Source organism: Miscanthus floridulus, chromosome 5, assembly GCF_019320115.1.
Source record: "Miscanthus floridulus cultivar M001 chromosome 5, ASM1932011v1, whole genome shotgun sequence".
Lineage (NCBI taxonomy): Eukaryota > Viridiplantae > Streptophyta > Magnoliopsida > Poales > Poaceae > Miscanthus > Miscanthus floridulus.
In genome coordinates this window covers 148,056,890-148,068,363 of record NC_089584.1, presented here as the reverse complement: position 1 = coordinate 148,068,363, position 11,474 = coordinate 148,056,890, and the positions used below count along the sequence as shown (strand labels likewise).

General features: G+C 46.5%; 2 protein-coding genes across 2 annotated transcripts; both read left to right on the top strand.

The window, feature by feature from the left end:
- Nucleotides 1–1,925: 1,925 nt before the first annotated feature.
- LOC136455595 (cationic peroxidase SPC4-like) lies at nucleotides 1,926–8,029 on the top strand. The gene is made up of 3 exons (XM_066455552.1): nucleotides 1,926–1,972; nucleotides 6,227–6,743; nucleotides 8,024–8,029. The coding sequence occupies exons 1-3, from the start codon at nucleotides 1,926–1,928 to the stop codon at nucleotides 8,027–8,029; spliced, it is 570 nt and encodes a 189-aa protein (XP_066311649.1).
- Nucleotides 8,030–8,601: 572 nt separating this feature from the next.
- On the top strand, nucleotides 8,602–9,845 carry LOC136454079 (cationic peroxidase SPC4-like). The gene is made up of 2 exons (XM_066454635.1): nucleotides 8,602–9,060; nucleotides 9,159–9,845. The coding sequence occupies exons 1-2, from the start codon at nucleotides 8,602–8,604 to the stop codon at nucleotides 9,771–9,773; spliced, it is 1,074 nt and encodes a 357-aa protein (XP_066310732.1). The 3' UTR covers nucleotides 9,774–9,845.
- The last annotated feature ends 1,629 nt before the right edge of the window (nucleotides 9,846–11,474 follow it).

Genomic DNA, 11,474 nt, shown 5'->3' with positions numbered 1-11,474 from the left:
CACCGTGGCTTTCACGAGACTAGACTCGCTTTAGACCTGTGTGTGGAGCAGGCCACCTGGATCGCAAAGGTGCGACGCGGTCTAGCAACTCCTACCGGTCTAGCGGCTGCTGGCCCTGCACCAAAAAATAGAATAGAAAAATCCTAAAAGAGTCTAAAAATGCCAGATATTCAGCCCTTTATTTTGGCACTATTTAGTTTCCAAAAATTTTCACCCTAAAATGTCACATCGAATCTTGCGGCATATGCATGGAGTACTAAATGTAGACGAAAAACAAAACTAATTGCACAGTTGGATGAAAAATCGCGAGACGAAACTTTCGAACCTAATTAGTTCATAATTAGACACTAATTGCCAAATATAAACGAAAGTGCTACAGTAGCCAAAACCAAAAATTTTCACCAACTAAACGCGCCCTTTGTCTACTACTACTCAATCTCGCTGAAGTAAGTTTGATCTATATATATACTTAGCCCTTGTTTAGTTAAGTGAAAGTTAGAATTTGGCTACTGTAGCACTTTCGTTTTTATTTGGCAATTAGTGTTCAATCATGGACTAATTAGGCTCAAAACGTTCGTCTCGCAATTTTCCACCAAACCATGTAATTAGTTTTTTTTCATCTATATTTAATACTCCATGCATGCATCGCAAGATTCGATGTGATGGATACTGTAGCACTTTTTTTGGAACTTCTTTTGGAACTAAACACGGGTTTATTTGTACACGGATTCTGTAGTGCAGGCGTCTAAAAACGCAAAACCAAATGCACCTCACAACTGAAGGAAACAAACGAATGAAGAAGAAGCTCCAAAGCCATCTGATTTTTTTAGATCCAATGAACGAATGAGAATCATTGTCTGATTAGATGTGAAATTTTAGGCACTTGACATATGGCCGGACCCTTATTTGTATCCGAAACGCTGGGATTATCTTTATGTCGGACGCCTCATCCATCGTTAACTCCCCACTCCAGAGTTAATAAAAAAAATCTCCACTCCTTGCTCGTCGGACGCTTGCATATCCTCCTTTCTCTGCCTGCTCCCAATGCCGCTGCATCCACCCACATGTCTTTCTCGCGGCCGTGCTTTGCTCCCGACCGATCCCCACCAACCCCTGTCCCCTCGCATGGAAAACATCCGTTTAGACGGACGAGTCTGCACCCCACGACTCCCCACCCCGCCTCGTCCGTCGTGACTCCCCACCCGCCCTCTGCGCCACCGAGGTCTGCGTCACCGGCGAGCACACCGTGTGACCTCCACGCGCCTCCCACCCGCCCTATATGCCACCGCCGCCCGTGCAACCCCACCCTGCCCTCTGTGCGCTGCCGGCGAGCACACCGGTGACCTTCACGCGCCGATGAGCCTTCATTCGTTGAAGCAACAAAGAGATATTTTGCGATGAAAACACATGTTGCAACCGTATGTTTCAAGTGTTTCAGGTGTTTTAGAGGTATGTTGCAAGTATTTTATACCGATGTTGCAAAAGTAGATTGGGATATTGCAAAAGTAGATCGAGATATTGCACATGTTACAAATGGCTATACATTTATGTTTCAAGTGTTTCATATGTTTCGGACGTATGTTTCAAGCATTTCATATGTATGTTACAAAAGTAGATCTGGATGTTGCATATGCATGCATGTTGCAACCGTATATTTCAAGTGTTTCATACATATGTTGCAAGTGTTTCATCTGGATGTTGCATATGTTTCGCAATGGCTACACACATGTTTTCAAGTATTTTTAGGTGTTTTCAAGTGTTTTAGATGTATGTTACAAGTGTTTCAACTGTTTTGGACGTATGTTGCAAATGTTTTATTTAGATGTTGTAAAAGTAGATCCAGTGTTGCATATATTGCAATAGGACCCACCTGCCGTAGCCGCCTACAGCTGCTGAGGCGCTGTCATGGGTGACCGTGCGAGGGCATGAGGGCAGTAGATGCATTCGCGACACGTATCCAGAGGCGGGACAGGTGACCGGGACCCAGAGGTGTGACATGCAGACCATGCTAGGCCCCCGCGCTAGTGGTTGGGTTGTGACTGGCGCCCGCGGGTCGTGACTCGTGTGGTCGTGCACGAATAGGGAGGGGAGGCTGGTACAGTGACATCACCATGACCGCAACTAGACCGCGCGGGCCGTGCGAGTCGAGCGTCCGATATTTGGAGCTACGCTGGATGTCCGTGCACCAATAACTCCCTATTTGTCTCTCTCTCTCTCTCTCTCTCTCTCTCTCTATATATATATATATATATATATATATATATATATATATATATATATATGATGAGGCGATGAGTGATTGTGACAGGAAAAGAGAGACACTTTTGAAGTAATACAAAGAAACAAAAAATCGAACATTGCACTGATTTTGTGAGCAGTGACTAATCATCGGCATGCAACAACTAACACACATTAGGCTCGGCCCGTTGGCTAAGCTTGTTGTAAAGGAAGAAGCAATTGAGTAGACCGAGCACTTTGCTAGCTAGCGCACAAGAACCTGCATATTCCATTTTCCAAGACCTGCCCATACAGTTTTGTATTTTTTTTTGCGAGACCAGTACGGAGACAGCGTACACTCACGCCATGAACGTATAGTATACACGTACACCTCAGAAGGAGATTGACAAACAAGGCATCTCGTTGTGGATGGATACGTTGGCTACCACTAAAAAATTAGTGTCGTTAAATTCTAGATTAAATCTAGAAAAATACAAACACCTTGGTCAAATCGATGACTTAAAACCTAGGTAGAAAAGTTCTACCACAGGGAACCTAACCAGTTGAGCTACGCTCAGTTCATGGATTGTGCGTGTTTGGAAATTCACAAGGAAAAGCGATTCCAAGTCGTCCTTCAGTGTAGCAACTGTGTTTTGCCATGTTTTAAAGGGGTGTTTGGTTCGAGACCTGGTGCCATCTAGGCACATCGATCTAGCATGCATTTAAAATTGAACGCATGGGATGAATGCATGCCTAAGACATGTTTAAATTTTGTTCGCCCCAAAGCAAATAATAAGCCCTAAATATCACTAAATTTTTTTACCTTTTGAAGTTCTGAACGAACTCGAATAGGGATTAAATTATGCGCATGGGTCAAACTGATTTTTTTTAAAAAAGAAAAAACTCAACCGACACCATTTGCATGCTTGTGAAGATTGTTTGTGTGAATCTTGGTTATACAAAACCCTAGCCTGAGTTGAAATCCTTTCAAAATTTATTTCGATAAAATTCCCCAAAAAACGCTACACCTTTTACATTTCCCTCCCTTCCTCTCGGGCCCAAAGCTCTCTTCCTCTGTTTCGTCCATGCATATCCCATCAAAACCCTCTATGCACCCTGTGTCTTAGGACCTGTTTGGATCATCTCCTCTAAATTTCGGAGCTCTAAAAATTTTAGAGCACTTTAGATATGTTTTAATTTGAAGTCTAATGCTCTAGTATGAGGTGGACTCAAGTTTAGAGTTAACTTAATTTAGACCACATATTTGTAGCTTTAGCTCTTGTAGCGCTCGTCATCCCTTTCTTTCTAGAACGAAAGGACGCACCATTGCATTGGCTAGCTCGCATCACATGCTAATGCTTCCCCTCGCTAGTTATGCACTTATGCTGCGCTAGTGCGCCTATCATCAAATAAATTAAATCGACTCCAATTAATCCACACATCTGCAGTACTACACCCAGTCCAGCGCAGAGGCAGCTGAAGAGAGTGCAAGCAGAACTCCACTGAGGCACAAGCCAAGGAGGCAACAAGCGCCACAAACAATAGCTCACCTGATGAAGAAGCTGTTGTTTCATCTGATCGAAAGCCACGGTAACGACCTTCTATCAAAGCTTCCAACAAGAGGTAGCTAGAGCCTAGAGGGGTGGTCGGAGCGGCTGGTACGGTGCTCTACTAAAGCTACTGGCCGGTTTCACGTTCCGAATGTCATGCACGCTCAGCATATAATAACTTGAAACCTCGCCATGCATGATGACACGTACCATCCTCACGTTCAAACATGCCCAAACGAACAGGGCGTAAGCTAGTGTCGCACCACATGATGCATGGATGAAGGCGCTTGCCTTTGCAATCACGAACCGCTACCGAGTTTGGCGGAAGGCGCCGGTTGGTGTTGGCTAGCGGTGGCGCCGGCCGGTCGCGGAGCAGCCGCCACGGGACACGACGCTCCAACGCGAGTCCATCGATTATCGGATCGGGTGTGTCGTCGTGTGTGATGACTCATAGATGCTGACCATGCATGCGCCGTGTCGATCTGCATGTGATGCTGATGTGGCAAGTCAGCCCGGCTTGCCTGCTACTTATTATCATGATTGATGACTGCTATACGTACGTAAGAGAGGAAGATCATGGAGGTGGAGTGGAGTCTATCTCACAGGCCACAGCTCAGTCTTTTTCAGCATCTAGGTTTGGTAGGTAGGTTGGTAGCGACCCGGTTTTGTTGTTTCTTCCTTCGCATTCTGCAGTGAAGACAATACATACATACATACATACATACATACATACATACATATATATATATATATATATATATATATATATATATATATATATATATATATATATATATATATATATATATATATATATATATATATATATATATAGAGCTACTATCCCGTAGCTGGCTACAAAAATAACTTATTCTGTAGCCACTTTGAGTTACGATAATTACTATGTTAATTTACTAAGTGGTTTACTATAACATTATGGTAAATATCCCAATATGTTATAGTAACCTAGCTATCGTAAATCTGTATTGACATTATCGTAAATTAGTGTATAAAATTATCGTAAATGGAGGTGGCTACACAATAACTTATTTTGTAGCCGGCTACTGTATTGACATTATCGTAAATTAGTATATATATATATATATATATATATATATATATATATATATATATATATATATATATATATATATATATATATATATACACGCGCTATTCTACACCAAGCTGTTATACTGAACAAAATTCAGTATTGTTCAGTAGTCGCGTTTCAGTATCGTTCAGTATTTCAAGGTACTGAGTGTTGTACTGACTGATACTGAACAAGGTTCAATACTACTCTATTTTTTGGCTTATATATATATATATATATCATTTTTACTTGTTTGTTTGTTTTTTTGAGGGAAATGTTTGTTTGTTTAAAACTTTATTGCAAAAACGATTTTTTACGTGTATAAAATGGGGGCCGGGAGACTGGACTGTGGAGTGCTGTCAAATATATATATATATATATATATATAGAACTACTCTGTAGCTGGCTACAAAATAACTTATTTCGTAGCCACTTTGAGTTACGATAATTACTATGTTAATTTACGAGATTATAGTAACTCCTTACTAAGTGGTTTACTATAACGTTATGGTAAATATCCCCATGTGTTATAGTAACCCAACTATCGTAAATATATATTGACATTATCGTAAATTAGTATATAAAATTATCGTAAATGGAGATGGCTACAGAATAATTTATTTTATAGCTGACTATTCAGTAGCCAGCTACAGTTTACGATAATGTCAATATATATTTACTATAGTTGGGTTACTATAACACACGGGGATATTTACCATAACGTTATAGTAAACCACTTAGTAAGGAGTTACTATAATCTTATAAATTAACATAGTAATTATCGTAACTCAAGATGGCTACAGAATAAGTTATTTTGTAGCCAGCTACATAGTAGTAGTTCTATATATATATATATATATATATATATATATATATATATATATATATATATATATATATATATATATATATATATATATATATATATATATATATATATATATATATATATATATATATATATATATATATATATAACTACTATCCTGTAGCTGGCTACAGAATAACTTATTCTGTAGCCACTTTGAGTTACGATAATTACTATGTTAATTTACGAGATTATAGTAACTCCTTACTAAGTGGTTTAATATAACGTTATGGTAAATATCCACATGTGTTATAGTAACCCAACTATTGTAAAATATGTATTGACATTATGGTAAATTAGTATATAAAATTATAGTAAATGGAGGTGGCTACAGAATAACTTATTTTGTAGCCGGCTGCTGAATAGCCTCTCCCTATATATATATATATATATATATATATATATATATATATATATATATATATAGCCACAAGGCTAAGCCGGCCATCCCCTCCTTAGCTGAAATAGCGGCTTTTGCTAGTTACCACACCCTACCAGTGTTGCTCGATCTCCACACTCGCTCCGCGCTACCTCACCGTACGTGCTACAGACATGTCTCGTGCTGCTACGCTCGCTTCGCCTGCCGCGGTGGCGGCCGTCCTCCTCCTCCTCTGCGCCTACTACCGCCGAGGCCGGCAACACCGGCAACGCGAGGCAGCCTCCTCCGCTGGCGCCGGGCCTGTCCTTCGACTTCTACAAGTGCAGCTGCCCCAAGGCGGAGTCCATCGTGCGGAGCTTCGTGCAGGACGCCGTGCGCAGGGACGTCGGCCTCGCCGCCGGCCTCCTCCGCCTCCACTTCCACGACTGCTTCGTCCAGGGCTGCGACGCCTCCGTGCTCCTGGACGGCTCCGCCACCGGCCCGGGCGAGCAGCAGGCGCCGCCCAACCTCACGCTGCGTCCCACCGCGTTCAAGGCCATCAACGACATCCACGACCGCCTCCAGAAGGAGTGCGGTGGCGCCGTCGTCTCCTGCTCCGACGTCCTCGCGCTCGCCGCCCGGGACTCCGTCGTCGTGGTAAGTCTACTACATACGCGTGCATGCATGGTTCCTACATGAAAATTTTAGTCCCTATCCCATCGGATGTTTGGACACATGCATGAAGTATTAAATATAGACGAAAAAATAAGTAATTGCACAGATTGTGGCTAATTTGCGAGACGATTTTTTAAGCCTAATTAGTCCATGATTTGACAATGTTGTGCTACAGTAAATATGTGCTAATGGTAGATTAATTAGGCTTAATAAATTTGTCTCGTAAATTAGCCTCCATCTATGTAATTAGTTTTATAATTAACTTATATTTAGTTCTCCTAAATAACATCTGAACGTCCGATATGACATGGACTAAAATTTAGTCCAGCAAACCAAACACCCCCTAAGACGGCACGAAGTCGTGTCGTCGTGTACATATAGTTATTAGAACCGGACTAGACCAGCGGTCAGACTGCAGGTAAAGAGTATATAAACCAGAGATTATAACGGTCCGGTCAACTATGCGTGAGCGGACCCAGACAGTGTATTAGCAGACACGACGACAAGACGCACCGCGCGCCGCTCACTCACTGCATATATGCTGAATTGAAGTAGGTGCAGTTGGTTGGGTGGTCGCGGATCGGAGAAGCCGCCACGAGACGGAGGCGCCCAGCCCGGGTCGTGTGTGCTTTACACGTACGCGCGGCGGCTAGTTTTGTTGATGACCCCAGCACTCGGCACTCGGCACGTACTCGCAGCGCCGCCCTTGGCTAGTTTTGTTGCGTGTATATAAACTGACGGCATGCATGCATGCGGTGCGGTGGTGGCAGTCGTCGGTAGAGAACGTGGCAGGGAACTTGGTGTATACATGCGTCTACTCCAAGCCAAATTAAAGTAGCCGCGCGCCCAACTGACCGACTCACCCACACCCACGCTACTGGCTAGCGCTAGCCGCAGAAGTGCAGAACTATCGTCCTATATCTACACACGTGCTAGCTACTGCTACACCATATCCTTATCCTCTGGCAAGGGTAGTCAGTAGTCACGTCGAGGCACATGCATCCTGTTCGCTCGCTCGTAAACGATCGTAAATTTCCAGTCGAAAACAATATTTTTCTCTCACACAAAACCAGCCAGCAATAAATAATCCACGATCGTTTATGGCCTCCCGAACAGGCTGATGATCGACAAGCGTATGCATGGCACACCGCGCGCATATGCCTGCCTGGAAGTTTAATTTGGCCAAGAGCACTCGTCGAGAAACTAACACCTAGACGCCTCCTTTATCTGGCAGCTACACTAACCATGCCATATGCACGTAGGAGTAAGAGGGAGGAGGAGAAGATGGTGACTATCAGTGTCACAGCTCCAGCATCTAGGATTCTAGCCTTCTTTCTACTCTCGATGTTCTAGGAATTTTCCAAAACAGATTAAGGGCGGGTGGAAAAGACGTATGTGTCCTTAATTAGTCGAGTTGTATGTACAAGATAGAGAAAATATATTTTTATTTAATCATACATGCACGAGATTAACACGCCATATTATGTATGCGTGAGGTTTCAATCCTAGATCAACATTCATTTCGGGAGAAAATTTGAATCTTAGAACATTATTATCCTTTTTAGGACGGAGGGAGTAGGCAGGTAGCCGGCGACACCGTGTTAACTTCTTCCTCGCATTCTGCATTCACGCCAATATACATCGCATCCTCGTTTGTTTGTTTAAAACTTTGTTAAAAAAACGAAATTTTACGTGTATAAGATGGGGGGACTAAGACGGTGAGACCTGTCCACCATAGCCACAAAACTAAGCCTCCTCCTCCTAGGCTCTTGCTATTACCAGTACCAGTGTTGCTCGATCTCCACACTCGCTCCGCTACCTCACCGTACGTGCTAGAGACATGTCTCGTGCTGCTACGCTCGCTGCCGCTGCCGCGGTGGCCGTCGTCCTCATCTGCTTCTCCTCAACGGCTACCGCGGCGGACAGCAACGGCAACGCGAGGCAGCCGCCGCTGGCCCCGGGCCTGTCCTTCGACTTCTACAAGCGGACCTGCCCCAAGGCGGAGTCCATCGTGCGGAGCTTCGTGCAGGACGCCGTGCGCAGGGACGTCGGCCTCGCCGCCGGCCTCCTGCGCCTCCACTTCCACGACTGCTTCGTCCAGGGCTGCGACGCCTCCGTGCTCCTGGACGGCTCCGCCACCGGGCCGGGCGAGCAGCAGGCGCCGCCCAACCTCACGCTGCGCCCCACCGCGTTCAAGGCCATCAACGACATCCACGACCGCCTCCAGAAGGAGTGCGGTGGCGCCGTTGTCTCCTGCTCCGACGTCCTCGCGCTCGCCGCCCGGGACTCCATCGTCGTGGTACGTAGGCTGTTTACGCATGCATGCAGCCCTATGCACTGCACTGCATGCACACTCCTCTGGTTGGTTCTTCAGGCTCACACTCTGCCTGCCTGCAGTCCGGCGGGCCCAGCTACAAGGTGCCCCTGGGTCAGCGCGACAGCACCAGCTTCGCGACGCAGGAGGACGTCCTGAGCGACCTCCCGCCGCCGACGGCCACCGTGCCGGCGCTGCTGGCCGTGCTGTCCAAGATCAACCTGGACGCGACGGACCTGGTGGCGCTGTCGGGCGGGCACACCATCGGGCTAGGCCACTGCGCGTCGTTCGAGGACCGCCTGTTCCCGCGCCCGGACCCGACGCTGAACGCCACCTTCGCCAGCCAGCTCCGGCGGACCTGCCCGGCCAAGGGCACCGACCGGCGGAGGGTGCTGGACGTGCGCACGCCTGACGCGTTCGACAACAAGTACTACGTGAACCTGGTGAACCGGGAGGGGCTCTTCACCTCAGACCAGGACCTCTTCACCAACCCCGGCACTAGGCCTCTCGTCGAGAAGTTCGCGCGCAGCCAGAAGGACTTCTTCGACCAGTTCGCCTTCTCCGTGGTGAAGATGGGGCAAATCAATGTGCTCACGGGGGCGCAGGGGGAGATCCGCACCAACTGCTCCGCCCGCAACGCCGACGTGACGATGCCGTGGTCCGTCGTCGAGGAGGCTGCAGAGAGCCTCGTGTTCTAGACCTGTAAGCGTGCGTGCGTGGCGTCTGGGTGCCGAGGTCTCGTGTCGACTAGATAGCTAGCTCTGGCCGTGGTCGGTGTGCAAGTGGTGCCTAATGTTGACAGGATGCAGCAGCTAAGCACTAGCAGTCTCGTGTCGACTAGTAAGCAGTCAACTTTGCAGCAGCGCCCCCAAAGCATCTAACTTGGAGAAATAATAAAGTGGCCATGGCAGAAATCATACCGTGCAAGCGCAAGTGTGCAGCTACGTATTGCCATTTCTGTTATTTTACTACACTATAAGACTGCACTAATCTTCAAAACAGGATGCATGGACCGGCAAAATAGAATAGAAAATCCTAAAAGAGCATTAAGAAGAAACAAAAATTCAACCAACATTGACTTTGGTGAATACTTATAATCGGCAACAACAGACATCAGACCAAAGACAAAAATCCATGCTTGTATTGAAAGCATAACAACACACATCAGGCTCAGTCAGCAGGCATCCTGTTTGTGTTTGGACAGACGTGTACAATCAGACAGCAGGTCAAAGGAAGATACATTGGACAGACTAGAAAAGTCCAATGTTACCAATACTGAGAGAACACTGCACCGGCAACAAAACCCAATGTAGCACTCGGCTAAATTTGTAAAGGAAGATATGCACGCAATTCCAAATCACTTGCATAGTTGCATTATTCCAAGTCACTAAAAACCACACAAGAAGCTGCATTTCAAATCCGGCCTGCCCATATATGGCTTTGCATGGATCGCGATTCCAAGTCCTCAAGTACGTGTAGCAAGTAGCAACTGTGTTTTGCCATGTTCCAAATGTCACCCAAATAAGGTCCAACCACATCACTGGACAGCTAATCTTCCTTTTCCCCTTGCTACGGTTGTCCCGGGCGAAAAGGAGGCGACGCGCGTTTTTGGCGACGATTTCACCGGCCCTTTTCCTCTTCGGTGGCCGGAGAGGCTTTGGAGAGGGGAATGGGGCGGGGAATCGCCGTGCGGCTGTATGTAGAGTAGGTGCGAGTCTACCTAGGTCTAGGGTTTCCTCGTCATCTACTGATGGCGGAGCTAGGGTTCGTCGGGGGGGGGGGGGGGGGGGGGTCTTCTGCGGCGTGCTTTTCTGGGTGGCGTCGACAAGATGGAGGAGTCGACAACGCTGGAGAATAACTTCTCCCCACATCTCCTTCGTCTCGGCGGCGTTCTTCTCCAGTGCCTATGGCGAGGTCGGAGAGTTCTGTACAGGAGTCCGGGGCTGGCGCTTCATCGTCTTTGCTAGGTGATGTTGCTGTTAGCCTTCTTTTGCAAGGATGCGGAGCTATCTGTGGTTATTGTGGTTGCTGGCCGGACGGATCTAGCTCAATCCTCGCTCGGTGGCGGCGGTCGCTGGTGGCGTGCTCAGATCCTCGAGCTGGAGAAGTTGGGCGCGACCCCAGTCGACTTCATCCTGTTTCCCATGACGGGTGTCTACTTCGACTCCTTTCAAAGCCAGCGTGCGATGGGACTTTCCCAGCTCATGGTGGTGTTCGGCTTCTTCTTCGACGACGGCGGCCGGCAGCGGGGTGGTCGATCACGTATGGTTCGCGAAGGATCAGGGGCATCGATGTAATTTTTTTCTTGTTTAGGGTTCTTCGTGAAGATTGGCTGGGACAGTTGTCTCTGTATCCTATACGTACGTGTCTGTATTTGTATGCACCCTTAATTAGAAATA